Raw genomic sequence first — 13,932 nt, forward strand, 5'->3', positions numbered from 1 at the left:
TTTTAAAAACAAATCTTTACCCCTTAACACCTTGAATCTAGAATACGACCACATTTGTTTTATGTAAACTTTATTGACAATACATTCATGTCACCAACTGATCACAGGTAAGAAACCTTGTCCTTTGCTCTCTTTATTTTATAAGGTTGATCAAGAATTCGGTGTTTAAAAAAAATAATGATTGTCAGTGTCGGATGCCTGTACAATTTACTAGACTTGAAGATGGCTGGCTTTACAGTGGACATATTCAGTCATTGCTGATCATATTATCTTATGATTTCTTATTTAATTAAATAGTTTACATGTACTAGAATATAAAAAAAAACCAGTGTGACATGTCATATTGAAATCCCGACAGCATAATGCATGTTACATGTTTTGGTTAACTTTTGTATCGAGACATAGAAAAATACACATCCAACTAAAATGAATTAATTTGTATCCGAGAGACAACAAAAATTTTACTCTCTAAACTTTGGTTTAGGTAAAAAAATCAAAACAGCATGTTATAAAAGTATAAATTTGCTAGCCGCCAAGAAAACTATTTTATTGAAAATTACAGACTTTCGAACAAAATAAGTTTTAAAAGGTTAAAATAGAACATTGGCTAGATCTGAGTTATGCCACTTTGTTCGATGAATATCATTTAAAACCACTATAACTGACGACAAATTCAAAATCTCTCAAGTTTTTAATTTTGTCGCCTCAACCCTCACCAATGATGATGATGACGAATGGCTGCTTAACATCCAGCGGCAAATTGATATGCATATTCAGTAGCAGAACCTATTAATGTTATACGAATATTAACCCTTCTTTGTACTAGACCTACACAATGAGCCGGAACTTTAACGTACATGCTCACAAGATGGTAGATATTCATCAAGTAGGTTTCTGTAGAGTCATTGTGACGACATAAAACCAACCAAATGATGTTTAGATATATGACTTCAAGACGTGAACTTTGTCTAAGCGAACGCTAATTATCGGATCATATTTTAGCAGGAGTAATGAGGTAGTTGTCAATAATGAACCAGCTTTTCATACTACCAGGTTCAAGCTTTCCGCATTATAAAAGGAAAACAGAACCAAATTAAAAAGTCAATTGTTCATGAACAATTGAAAGGTCTTTCCCTTTTTCTTTTATTAATTGCCTTCTTAGTTAAAAATTTATGGTTTCTAAGGACTTTTATGTTCATAACAAGTGGTTGCTCAGGACAAAAATCAATCCTTAGGATAAAAATATTACTAACAGTATTAAAAATGTCATATGTACTATTCATAGTATTTAAAGTTAAAAAAATGAGTGATTGCTAAGGACTTTTATGTCGTTGCTAGGGACAAAAATGTCATTTCCAGTATTAAACATTTCATAATTATAATATTCATAGCCTTCTCAGTTCAAAAATATATGGTTGCTAAGGTGTTTTATGTCGTTGCTAGGGACTTGACCTCTGACCTTGACCTAACTTTGTAGATCTTATTATGCTTAACATTTTTGCTATACAAAGTTTCTTTCTACCTCTAACCACTTTTGAGTTATAAGCAAACAATCATCATTTCAGACCCCAAAAACAGTGTTGGTGCCCTAGTGCCATAACAGTTGGTCCAATAATTTTGAACCCGACATAACAAATGTAGATCTCGACAAGACACACATTTTCTCCGTTACATTTTATCAGCCATCTTTTACGGTTATTGAGTTAATCCGATAACAAGCTAAGGTCAAAACCTAGGTCATGACCTTGAACTTTGACCTAAGGTCAATTTTCAGGGTCACGTGAGTTGATGATCATTGCTGATGATCCTAGTTGGCTACAACTTACTTATTTTTAGTTTTAGTGGCCAACCGACATTGGTTAATTTTCAAAGGGGCATAACACTACCAATGAGTCGTTAATTCTTTTCAATCCAAATGTAACGAAGAACCAGGTTCTGTTCCTGAACAAATTCCACCCTTTGTTTTTTTCTACCTATTATGGTTATGGAGTTACAATGATAACAAGGTTTTCGGTGTTAGGGGAGATAACCGCTATAAAGGAAATGTTACGGGGTCGTGCCCTCACCACAAGATAGCTTTTTGTCAACCGATACTAGATACCTACTATCATTTCAACATGTCGTACTTTTTTTGGGAAATTTCGTTAAAGTTTGGCGGAAAGAATAATAATAATCAGAAGAAATACAGTAAGGTATTTCCTTATAGAAAAAGGAAAGACCTTAATAAACATTAAGACATTTTCTTGCTTAGGGCCACCCAACATATGTGATTTTCTACACAAAGAAATGCATGTACCAAGCCAGAAATATAAAAGGTTTGAGATTTATTTTTTGACATTTGGCATAATGTTTGATAAGGCACATTCTGTTCGAAATTTTCCTCTGAGTTCGGTATTTTTGTTGTTCAACTTCATATATGGAACAAGGTTAAAGAAGTGTCCAGATGGGGCATACAGAATACATAGAAATTAGCAAAATCTGCAGGACAATGGACCAAAAATAAAATAAAATAAAATACAGAAATAAAGGACAAAAAATAAAGAAAAAGAGAATATTGGAGTGCCACAGCAAAACAATTTACAGTAAAATAGACTCTCTGCTACGATGTTGTAGTTTAAATATGTTTTTTATATTGTGTTTTGCTACGATGTTGTAGTGCAGTGTAGTGTCTGGTGCCTATTGTTTGGTCTTTTAAAAACAACGCCCCACGTAAAGAATATATTTAAATAATAAAATTAATATCATATAGAGAGGTTTTTTGTTAGACAGTATAATAGACAGTACAGTGTTGTGTACAAAAAAGGAAAAGCATCCATGACACGAAATTAACGCAAGCAGTTGAAACGGGCATTAACAATTTCTCCAGTGGATTTCACAATGGCCTCAACGGCAATATCGGGCCCTCCAAATCTCATCCCTACCACTACTTCCCGTTCGCAGCCTCCCTGAATGTCCGACATATCCACCTCAAGATCACCGAGGTATGTACAGTCTTCTTCATCGACATACTGGGGATCTAGTGATAGTGAAACATAAATAGGAAGTATAATTCGGTTCTGGTCAGCTCTTAGAGGGTTGTATGTTTGTTGTTCGCTAACTTCCCCTTGTTCAATTGATTGACCTCTCTCAACATGTTTGCCAAATCTTTTGCGGCAATACATTATACCATTGACGATTTGCTTTTTGTCCTCCGGGTCTGTATGGGGACGGAAGCGTTTGTTTGTACTTACTCCATATGTAAATCGACCGATGCGAGGACTGATTACTTGTGGATTGAATCCGAACTGAACAGCACCTTTTAGTACCGCCACACCAGCTTCGTTTGGTATTATCACAGTCATATTTGGAAATGCTGTCTTTATTGCCTCCTGAAGCATTGGAGATTCTGAGAAATCTCCGACCATCACTATAGCTTCCGTACCTACGACTGCTGATTCTTCAAAGATACCACTTATATGGTCAATTATTTGTCTGGAAGCCTCAGTAAAGAAGGATTTAGCAGTTTCCGCATCGAGGCGTAATTTATCACCAACCCATACTATCGATTTGTTAGAACTTGATACTTCTTTCAAGGACATTCCTTTGACTTCCTGCAGCCTCTCGATTAAACAAACTGGTACACGTATTGTACACTTTGCTTTGCTGTCTGGACGAATATCACGCTTTTTCATTTCAAATTCCCTGCAAAGGCTCAAGTATTCTAATTTATCTTCCTCACGGAACACTTCCATTGTCTCCATTCCTACAATATCCGTTAAGAATTCTTCGAATGCTTGGTCGACTTTGACTCCACCCCAATCACCTCCATTGGCCATATAAATCTGTTTAATATTACCGTCTGGTTTTATTTCTTGTACCGTGATGTCAATCGTACCACCTGTCAACAAAATAAAATACTAGTTAGAACTCAATTGTTAGTTTGTCTTTGTCGAAACATTTTGAAACAAGTATGAGACAAGAGCTAATCACAATATGTGAACCAAATGATTATGTACGAACCATTGTGTCTTTGAAACATTCGTATAACAACGATACAAACAACAGACTCAAGATGAAACAAACCAGGGAGTACTTTTTGCATCGAGAAGGTTTATAATTTAGTAAGATGAATATATTCGGAAATAATATCAAAGTAATCGGGCTTGTGCTACAAACAAAACTAAAAGGATACAACCGTTAACATCAACAGGGCACTTGAATTCTTTTTTTTATTGTTATTCCAATAGCATTTAAAAACTCTAATCTAGATATTTGTGATCGATGGATTACCTTTTATCAAGAATATAAACAGAACCACAATCGTGTCCGCATACATCATGCAACACGACGGGTGCCACATGTGCTTACCCTTCCGGAGCACCTGAGATCACCCTCAGTTTTTGGTGAGGTTCGTGTTGCTTAGTCTTTAGTTTGATATCATGTGTACTATTGTTTGTTTGTTTGGCTGTCTCTCTGGTATCTTTAGTCCCTCTTTTATATTGTAAAAATTGCGTACACAGCTACTTTTGCATTGGTACTATTTCTGTACTGAAAATCTGTAGTACTGGAAATCTACTTTTAATATTTCGTACAATTTCTCTACCTTAGAATTATTGTAATATTTAGGTACTTGCATTTTCCAGTACTTGATCTGTACTTAAAATATTGGTACAGAAAAAAATCTCAAAAATGATCACAGTATTCCATGTTTGAACATCATAACTTTAAGAGAATTGAAATAGAAAAACTTTCAAAATGCTGAAAATGTAACCGTGCAACCAAAAATCTGTAGTACTTAACGTACAAATCAAGTAATGTAAAATACAGGTAACTAAATATTACAATAATTCTTAAGTAACAAAATAGTACTAAATATTAAAAGTAGATTTCCAGTACTACATATTTTTGGTACAGAAATAGTACCTATGCAAAAGTAGCTGTGTAGTATTTTACAACGAATAAAACGTACCACATGATTAGAGTTTTCCATGAACAGTCGATCGGTACCAAATGTAAACATGGTAAAGCAGGTTCTGCTTACCCTTCCGGGCCACCCGGTATCCACCCGTCTTATGAAGGGTTCGAGACGCTCAGTATTGTTTTTTTTACAACTGTAAGTTGTTTGTAAACTTGTTGTTTTCGTAGTAGTGTTTTTTTCGCTTTTTCGCCAGGGTGAATTAAAAAGTATTTGTTTAACATTACCTCCCGCGTCCAGTATAAGATACTTGGTACCAGGTGAAAAAACTTCAAGAACAGATTTGCGCTCAGAATATACTGTTCTATCTACAGGTAAGTTCTTACAGTAGACGGAAGCAGCCTCTGGTTCTAACGCCAGTATAAGGCGGCTGTTGGGTATACCTGCCTGTAGAATGTAATAATATATACAAATGAACAAAATATGACCAGTAACTATCTCCGATATATTTATCTAAAAGTATAATGAAAAATACTGAACTCCAAAGGGAAAGTCCGTAAAGACCGATAAAATCAAACATCATTATGCAATCAATGAAACAAACCAATGGTTCAATAATAGTTTGACTCTAAATCTGTGATAGGAGTTCCAGATTAAAGCGTATCTATCACTGTAAATGTTAATCTTTCCATATGTGTTAAAACAAATATATAATACCGGTTTTTAGGGTCATTGGCATGTTTCTGGGACAGCTTTCATTGACCACAATTTTAGGCCGACTAGCATGAAAAATAAACAAACATATTGAAAAAAATCAAAATTTCATATTTTTTCTTCATATTATGAAGTTGGAATTTTTGTCAAGTAGACAACCGTAAAAACACGACTATTTCCCGAGTTCTTTTTAACAGTAATATACAATTTGTACTTGTCGTCGAAAAATAGCATCTAAAAGCTTTCAATAAACATACAAATGCTGATAGTTTATCTCGTTGCAATTACTTTTAAATTATCGCCCCTCGCCCTCTTCCCCCAATGGTAGTCATTAAATTCAAATAAAAGACGATTGAACAAGCAAAATAACTTACAATATTAGCAGCCTCTCTCATAAACTGCTTTGCAGGATCTGTCCAAATAGCTGGGATCGTTAGCACCCATTCTATCTCCTGTGGTTTAATACACACTGTTTTACTGTTGATATGATTCTCTAAGTGTGTTTTAAGATACTTAATACTCTCTGAGAAGACCTTCATTGCTGGTATAAGACAACCCTTCTCACTTACCAACATAAAATCCCTGGATATTTCCTGTAAATGTAAAACACAAATGTTCGAATTTCGTCTACTTTGTTCCATTAAAAATTATGTATATATTAAACATTTATTTGTAGTGTCTTTTGCACAGGTTGATTATGATTTGATTATTGACCGACACGCTGAGTCGAATTTATTTCAATTAAAAGAAATAAACCAACAGTGTTTTGGCTAATTATTCATCCAGAATCTGGCCAGTGACTTTAGGAAGCAATGTGCAGTGTTGAGTTTTCTTCCTAAGTTGTATAGGTACTACTTGTGACAGGTCAATGGCAATTTCAAAACAGTTGCATTACTGCCGCTAAATATAGTCTGACGACTATTTTTATGACTTGACCGTTAGGTCATGGTCTAGTGACATTCAATTTATAAGAACCTTTCAATGTTAATTTTTCTGCATAAGTTAGTTTAATAGGAACTACTTATGATATATATTAATGAAATTTTCTATAAAATTACCTTATTACAATTTCATATCAGTTTGAAGACTATATTGAGCATCAATTTTCATTCCCATATTTCTATATTAATACATCCATAAACTGAGATCCTTTCTCTTCCATTATCTTCGATTCAATTTTTTCTTAATAAGAATAGACCTACCTCATGTTCTATGTGATCAAGTTTAAATTGATAACATAAAAGCAAAGGTAAACTGTTTTCCTACAAATCCTGATTCGTAAAGTTTACATGAAAGACTAACCTGTTTGTCATATAGCTGCATTTTGAACCTTCTAAAGAAGGACCAGTGTATGTGGTCTTCCTCCTGTGCTAGCTCTGTGTATTTATCTTCTGCTTCAGCACCAAAGGCAAAGAAATTTTGAACTTTGTCAAACAGAATGCAAGTGGGTGTTTTGAGTGACAGTCCTGGTTGTGAGCCAGTAGACCATGCATAAGAGGATATTTTTGTGGGATCATCTTTAAATTCACCTCTGGTGGCGAAAGCGTAACTTGAGAATGTTGTTCCTAAATCAATCGCTGCGACCATAAGCGGCTCTGTAATAGTCTCTCCACATGCCATCAAGGGCGAGTATCACTTCTGTAAATTATTGAAAATTAGGTTTATCATAGGATATGGATGATACATATTACCTTATTGGCTAACCGGGTCTAAAATGGCCCCATGTGAACTTACGCCATCACTTAGCGTCCGTCGTCGTCTGTCGTCGTAAACTTTTAAAAAAAATTCTCCTCTAAAACTACTAGGCCAAATACCTTTCAACTTTAACTGAATGTACTTTATGGTATCTTATTTATAAAACTTCTCCAAAGTTTTGATCCATCAAAAGACATGGCCGTCATAGACAAAAATAGAACATAGCGGTCAAATGCAGTTTTTGACTTATATCTCAAAAACTAAAGCTTTAAGATCAAATCTGACAAAGGGTAAACGTGTCCAATTTGATTATGATCTCTCAGTCCTGAACTTTTTAGACGAATCGAACAACCTGTTGTTGGGTTGCTGCTAACACAATGTCCCTTAGCAAATGGTAAAATACAAAAAATCAAATACATTAAACGAATGGGAAAACAACTATTATATTCCTGCCTTGGTACAGGACAGACGAAGACAAAGTCTGGACAAAGGTGCGGGTAAGCTTAAGACTACCTTAACAATCAAAAATTTGTAAACGAAAACTTTTTTTAAACTGATTTGTATTTTTTAGTTGAACAATATAAAATGTGTCCGGTGCATTACGTTTGTGCGCATCATCATTACATTTGCGCGCATTGAATTGACAAGTAAACGCAGGTAAATAAGGTTATAAAAGTTATTTTTTTTATTAGTTTATTCAATCATTTTTAAGTAACGTTTATCTGAGAACAAAAAGAAAAATGCCTGCAAATTTAACCAAAAGCTGCGCGCAAACGAAAAAATATTTAATTCCCACGTTCGCACAAACGTAATGCCCCCGATGTGTCACTGTGTGAACACAATGGTACATAATCCGTAAAAACATAATATGCAAATCATAGTAGTATTATTTTATATATTGTATATAATATTTCACTAAACTGTTTTACAACACAATTTGAGAAAATTATGAATTGTATGTTTAAACAAAAATATAGTAAAATTTATTTCCTCTCAGAAGTCCTTAAACAAGAGGAAAGTAAACATTTACTTAATCCCTAGCTAAGAGAATTTTACTTTTCTAATATTGTCAATTTATATTTATGAAAACCTATTTTAGAGACAATATAAGGGAGAGTAAAACGTGATATCATAAGACCAGTGGTCGTTTAATGTTGATTCAAACTGCTAGTATTTGAAATGCACTACAGAGGGATCATTAATTAATGGTCTTATTACTCAGGTTTTTGTTTAAAACATGTGGTCTTTTTCAGCAGGTGTGATTGCAACAGTTATATATGTTATATTATGAGGAATGAGCAGCCCAATTCAACATTTCATCTTTATGTGATACAGTGACTTTGTCTAAGATAGGGAACAAAAAAGAAATGGATTAAAATCCAAGAAATTAGAAAAACAGTTCATGCACTTTCATGTTAATAGTACTAGAACAACAGTAAAATGTCATTTATATGATAGATTTTGCATGTCATCAGTCATATCATGGCACTGCATCTATTAGACTGAGCACCAAGCTCGATTTGGACCAAAAGGATTTAGGTTTGTTTTAATTATATTTGGAAACTTGCAAATCATGATAGTACATAGTAATAGTTCATACAATTTTTCATTGTTTAACATGTTTATTGTATGTCAAAATTCTGTCATTATGATTTCTTGTTGTATAATACATAAAAACTAACAGGAATTACGAAAACAAACCTTAATGTTTGAAAATAATAGTGCAACGGATCAAACAAGTTACCATCATTCATCTCCGCCGATAACATAGTCAGGAATATGACAGTTGTTTTCCATTCGTTTGATGTGTTTTAGTTTTTGATTTTGCCTTTAATTAGAGACTTTTCGTTTTGAATTTTCCTCGGAGTTCGTTATTTTTGTGATTTTACTTTACTAATCAGGTTGGGAACAAACCCTCTACATGGTGTTTATGCCTTAACACTTTGCCACGCATTTATTTTTTGATGTTTTTTACTTACCAGGCAACAGTAACGTCACGTTACAGTCGTTTTCCCACAAAGCATAAATACGCGACGTTGTTCACTTGGAAATGCACTAGCACGTATGTAAATGTGTGTGTATGGGCCGAAACTGACAATTAAAGCTTTGCTTAAATATTGATTTGTTAATTTGAAACTGTACCTTTTCATATTATAATGATGCTGTCCACCCATCAAAGGATTTAATCGTGTATTTTTGTTTAATCAAATATTAATTGCACCAAAGTTGATGTGAATTGTTTCATTGACAAATCAATATTGCGTATCCCCTAACTGATTTAAGCCGTAGAAGTATGTATGGAAGTCCTGCTTTCTTTCTTGTGAATACATTCCTCCACTGTCTGGAGCACCTTTTGCTTATAATATAATCAACAAACGGAAATGGCGATTAATGCATGGAATCAGACAACTTATAAATTTAAAGGAATTTTGGAAAAAAAAGAATTCTCACTTAAAAAATGCTGTTATTTCATCTAAAATCGATTTTTTTTTCAAAAAATATTGTGAAGTAACTACATGATCGATTTTTATGAAACAAACACCACAAGATGTAGAAATGTTTAAACTTTTATTGTTTATTTGGAATCGGCCATATGATATAATTCAGGCTTATTTTTTGTTTTTGATAGTTGAACACAAAGAAAAATATTTCTTGAAAATTTTGCTATGCATTTTAATCAAAATTAAATCGTAAATATTTTTGATTGTGTTTACCTCATCAAAAAAGGAAAAGGATCCTCACGAAAATTAAGGCCAAATGAACAGAACCAAATTAAACATTTCTTCATCTTATGGTTTTTATTTGGTAAATATCGGTTGTGTGGTTACTACGCAATATTGTTATGAAAAATATCAATAGGACATTTTTTTTTCAAGTCAAATTTGAGTTTTGTAAGTAATAAGTACCATTTTTTTCCAGTCAAAATTGAATTTTGTAAATAATAAGTATCATATGTAGTGAAGTTTAATAGTCATATAAATAAAGTACAGAATCAATCATCACGGAGTGACAATCACAGAGGTACAGAGGGTGGCCTAGTTACCGGGCATTTATAAAGTATGTATTTTGTTTTCTTTTTCAGCCTGTATTTAAGATGATCAACTGTACATTCATTATAGTGTACTGATAGCTATCAAGATCAAATGGTTCTCTTGTAGAATGGAGCTAATGCACTGTCTTATAAAGAAGAAGATGATTAATTTATAATAACTTTGAATCAAATAAAAATTACGGGAGCCAAAACTTAACAGACGAACGACGACAAAGTCATATATACCAAAATACGATAGCATTGATTATTAAACACCATGCATGTCAGGTCTGAACACAGAGTAGAGAAGAAAGATTACTCATTACATATTTATTGACACAATTTGGCAGCACCAAATTAAGCCCATGTATTCTGTCTTTTTTCTGAATTCTACAAGATGGTATATACTGTTTGGCTACCGATCTTCCTTTATAAGCCACCATAGCTTCATCAATGGCTTGGTTTTATTTGGGTTGTATCGTGTTGCGAATTTTTGGAGAGATGAATCAATAAGAGGGCGTATCTTGTGGAGCTTATCGTGCCCAGGTTGGTCTACAGGGACATCAGTTTCTATATCATTACAATGGATATATTGGTTGAGCTTTTCATACCGTTTTACTGACATGACTTCTTTAAACCCCTGATTCCCTAAATACTTATTATTGGACCAGTAAAAGGAATAATCAGGAAGCTGGTTTATTCCCATTAATATCTGCATCCCTGAAAAAATATACGTGAAATACTAATTCCAGTTTCAACATAAATTACCAAATAAAGTACATGTTGCGTATTAAAATAATACAGCATTTACTTATCTTTTCAGAATTTTTCAGATTTTTATTTACCGTGACAACAATGTACAACAATGTACAGTTAAAACAAAATGCGCACTATGAGGGGGAGGACAGGGGGTACTCTTCTCCCTTCTCCCACCCCTCTTCTCCTTTCTCCTACCCCCGTTCTCCTTTCTCCCATTAGAATAAAACATCTCCTTTTGAGATATTTTTTTCTTGAAATATTAGAAAAAAATTTAAAAGGAGAGATATTTTATTTTTTCTCCTTTCTCTAACTTTTTCTCCTTTCTCCCAGCCTTCCTCTCCTTTCTCCTTTCTTCCACCCCCTTTCTCCTACCCCCTTTCTCCCTGTCTCCCTTACCCCTGTCCTCCCCCTCCACTATGTGACCTTTCTTATTTTAGGAATTTTGTTTTGGTATTGACAGGTGCCCGTCATGTGACACACATTTTTTTGACGTCATTTTACGTCCTTGACATTTTTTTTTTGTTTTTCTAACGTGTACATGTTGACGTTGTTTTAGTGTAATTGCATTAAAAACCGCATGTAAATGATTTTTATATTTCGCTAGTTTATTATCTTTGGAATGTATATATTCTTCTTTAATTATGGTAAGTCTATTCAACTTTGCAAAGGTTTATGATGGCAAATTGAAGTGAATTTGGAATTTTTGCCTGTGTTTTTATGTACATAGTATGTGCAAATATTTAACCAGATATATATCTGGCAAACAGGATTTTCTGGTAAATTTTAACTCTGAAAGGTGTGGAATATAGTTTTAAATATTTTGAATAATATTAACTTATGAAAAAAGCACCTATAAAAGCCGAAATCTCATCCCGGGTGGTATCACTCCAGAGTGGGTCGGGGCCATTTTGAGCTGCATATTGATTTGTTTGGCTCACAATTTTCTCAAGCATATTATCGTCGAAGAAAAGCTTGAAATACTCAAGCTCACTGGCATTAGGGTTCAGATTGTGTGATGGACCAGTGATCTGAATAAAGGGGTATATGTCAAGTTCTTCGTATGTTTCTCTCCAAACAAGTTCTGCTTTCGGGAGCTGCATCGTCCTCGTCATTGGCCTCTTCATCTGATACCACGGGTGTATTGTCAGGGGAACCATGATCGACTTCAGCATTACAATTCTCCAGCCATTCATTCCCACTTGATAATTCATTGTCGTCACTGCCCTCATCAGAGTATAAGCTGTTTTGCTCAGACATGTCAGCGTCAGTGAAAAACGGCGGACATTTTGTTTCCGAAATATCTGCTACAGCTGTCGTCTGCTCCAAAAATATCGTACACTGAACGTTTTTCGATCATAAAATTTTATTAAAAACAAAGGGGAAGTTTTCAGCAACTCGTTTCTTTTTACAATTTCATTATTTTCGCCTTTAAATTAGAGTAAAACCGATTTTACTGTGATGTGTAGAAATGTGTAATTGCGGGGCAAAGGGGTATGTGTAAAAATGTGTAATCGCGTGGGAAAGGGGTATGTGTAAAATGTGTAGTTGCGTGGCAAGGTATTAATAGATGGCTAATCCTTATATGGAGGGATACACTTATCCCTCTATAGAGGGGTATTTTTGTTTAGACTGGATTTAAAGCAAAATAGGGCAGATTGGCATTTTCTAGTTATATTAGCTATAATCTATAGCATCATATGCATCAATAATTTGCACTTAACTAAAAATTGGGATGCCCAGTTTTCTGCTAAAGTGACAGAACTAATGAATTCTATTGTATACCTGATCAACAACAAAAGGGACAGCTGACCTTTAAATTTAATGTTAAATCTAACAATAGAAATTCTGTTCAGTGAGGCATAACTGAGTAGAATTTACCTGATCATCACAGCTTTCAATCATGGTGAACAATAAATTGTATATTCAGTCAGTTTATCAGTAAACTGGGCATGTGCATATTAAACTAAGTACATCAACTGATGAATTTGATGCATCAAATGTTGCAGGTTACTGCCATAATAAGAAAAGAATGCCAATATGCCATATTTTGCTTTAAATCCAGTCTAAACAAAATATTTCTCTATAAAGGTATGATCACCATATAGAGGTTTTTTTCCCAACCTGTTTATAGGCATACAAAACAAACAACTACGAACAAAATCCAGGTAGATTGACCTAATTAATGAGATATTTTTTTAATACAGGGACTTCAAAGTCCATCACCTGATCTGTAATATCGTGGAATTGGTTCTTCAAATGATCCTGCGTTAGAAATTAATACCGGGGAAAGTTGCCATGTCTTTTTTATGGCGATTAACATATCCGGTATAAATATATAATACACAATATACGATATATATGATTCATTTAAATGTTGAAAATTGTTAAAGGAAATCTGTACCTGTGCTGTACTTTGAAATTCCACAGTGATTAATTTTCTTCCTGGACGACGCTATAAATAATGATATATAAGTTCAGGTGGTTAATTTCAACATTTGTTAAATGGAATATGGGGGAACTGGGTAGATATACTTTTGACATTGATATCGAATTAAATTAGTATCTGCTATAGAGACTAAGCTATCTTCTATCGCATATACAACATTAAAACAGTATTTACTCTGAATAATGTATGTAAAAAAAAATTATATTATATATAGCTAAGGATACGAATTTTTTTAATGAATGTGGTTTTTCAAATATTTGAATTTCTAAATGTTTTGGTAACGTATATGGTTAAAAATGCACTTACGTTGTGATTACAAGATCAATTCAAACAGTTATGGAATTCACAATTACAAGAGTCTACGAAATCAGGTAATTATGAGGCTGACTTCAT

The 13,932-nt window shown here is 33.8% G+C and overlaps 1 protein-coding gene across 1 annotated transcript; it reads right to left on the minus strand.

Annotated features, from left to right (window-relative positions):
• Positions 1–2,705: 2,705 nt before the first annotated feature.
• LOC139484814 (heat shock 70 kDa protein 12B-like) lies at positions 2,706–13,571 on the minus strand. The gene is made up of 5 exons (XM_071268798.1): positions 13,495–13,571; positions 6,911–7,246; positions 5,983–6,201; positions 5,182–5,341; positions 2,706–3,877 (listed from the first exon to the last, which is right to left on the minus strand). The coding sequence occupies exons 2-5, from the start codon at positions 7,226–7,228 to the stop codon at positions 2,826–2,828; spliced, it is 1,749 nt and encodes a 582-aa protein (XP_071124899.1). The 5' UTR covers positions 7,229–7,246; positions 13,495–13,571; the 3' UTR covers positions 2,706–2,825.
• Between the last annotated feature and the right edge of the window lie 361 nt (positions 13,572–13,932).

This window comes from Mytilus edulis, chromosome 8 (genome assembly GCF_963676685.1).
Source record: "Mytilus edulis chromosome 8, xbMytEdul2.2, whole genome shotgun sequence".
NCBI classification, from domain to species: Eukaryota; Metazoa; Mollusca; class Bivalvia; order Mytilida; family Mytilidae; genus Mytilus; species Mytilus edulis.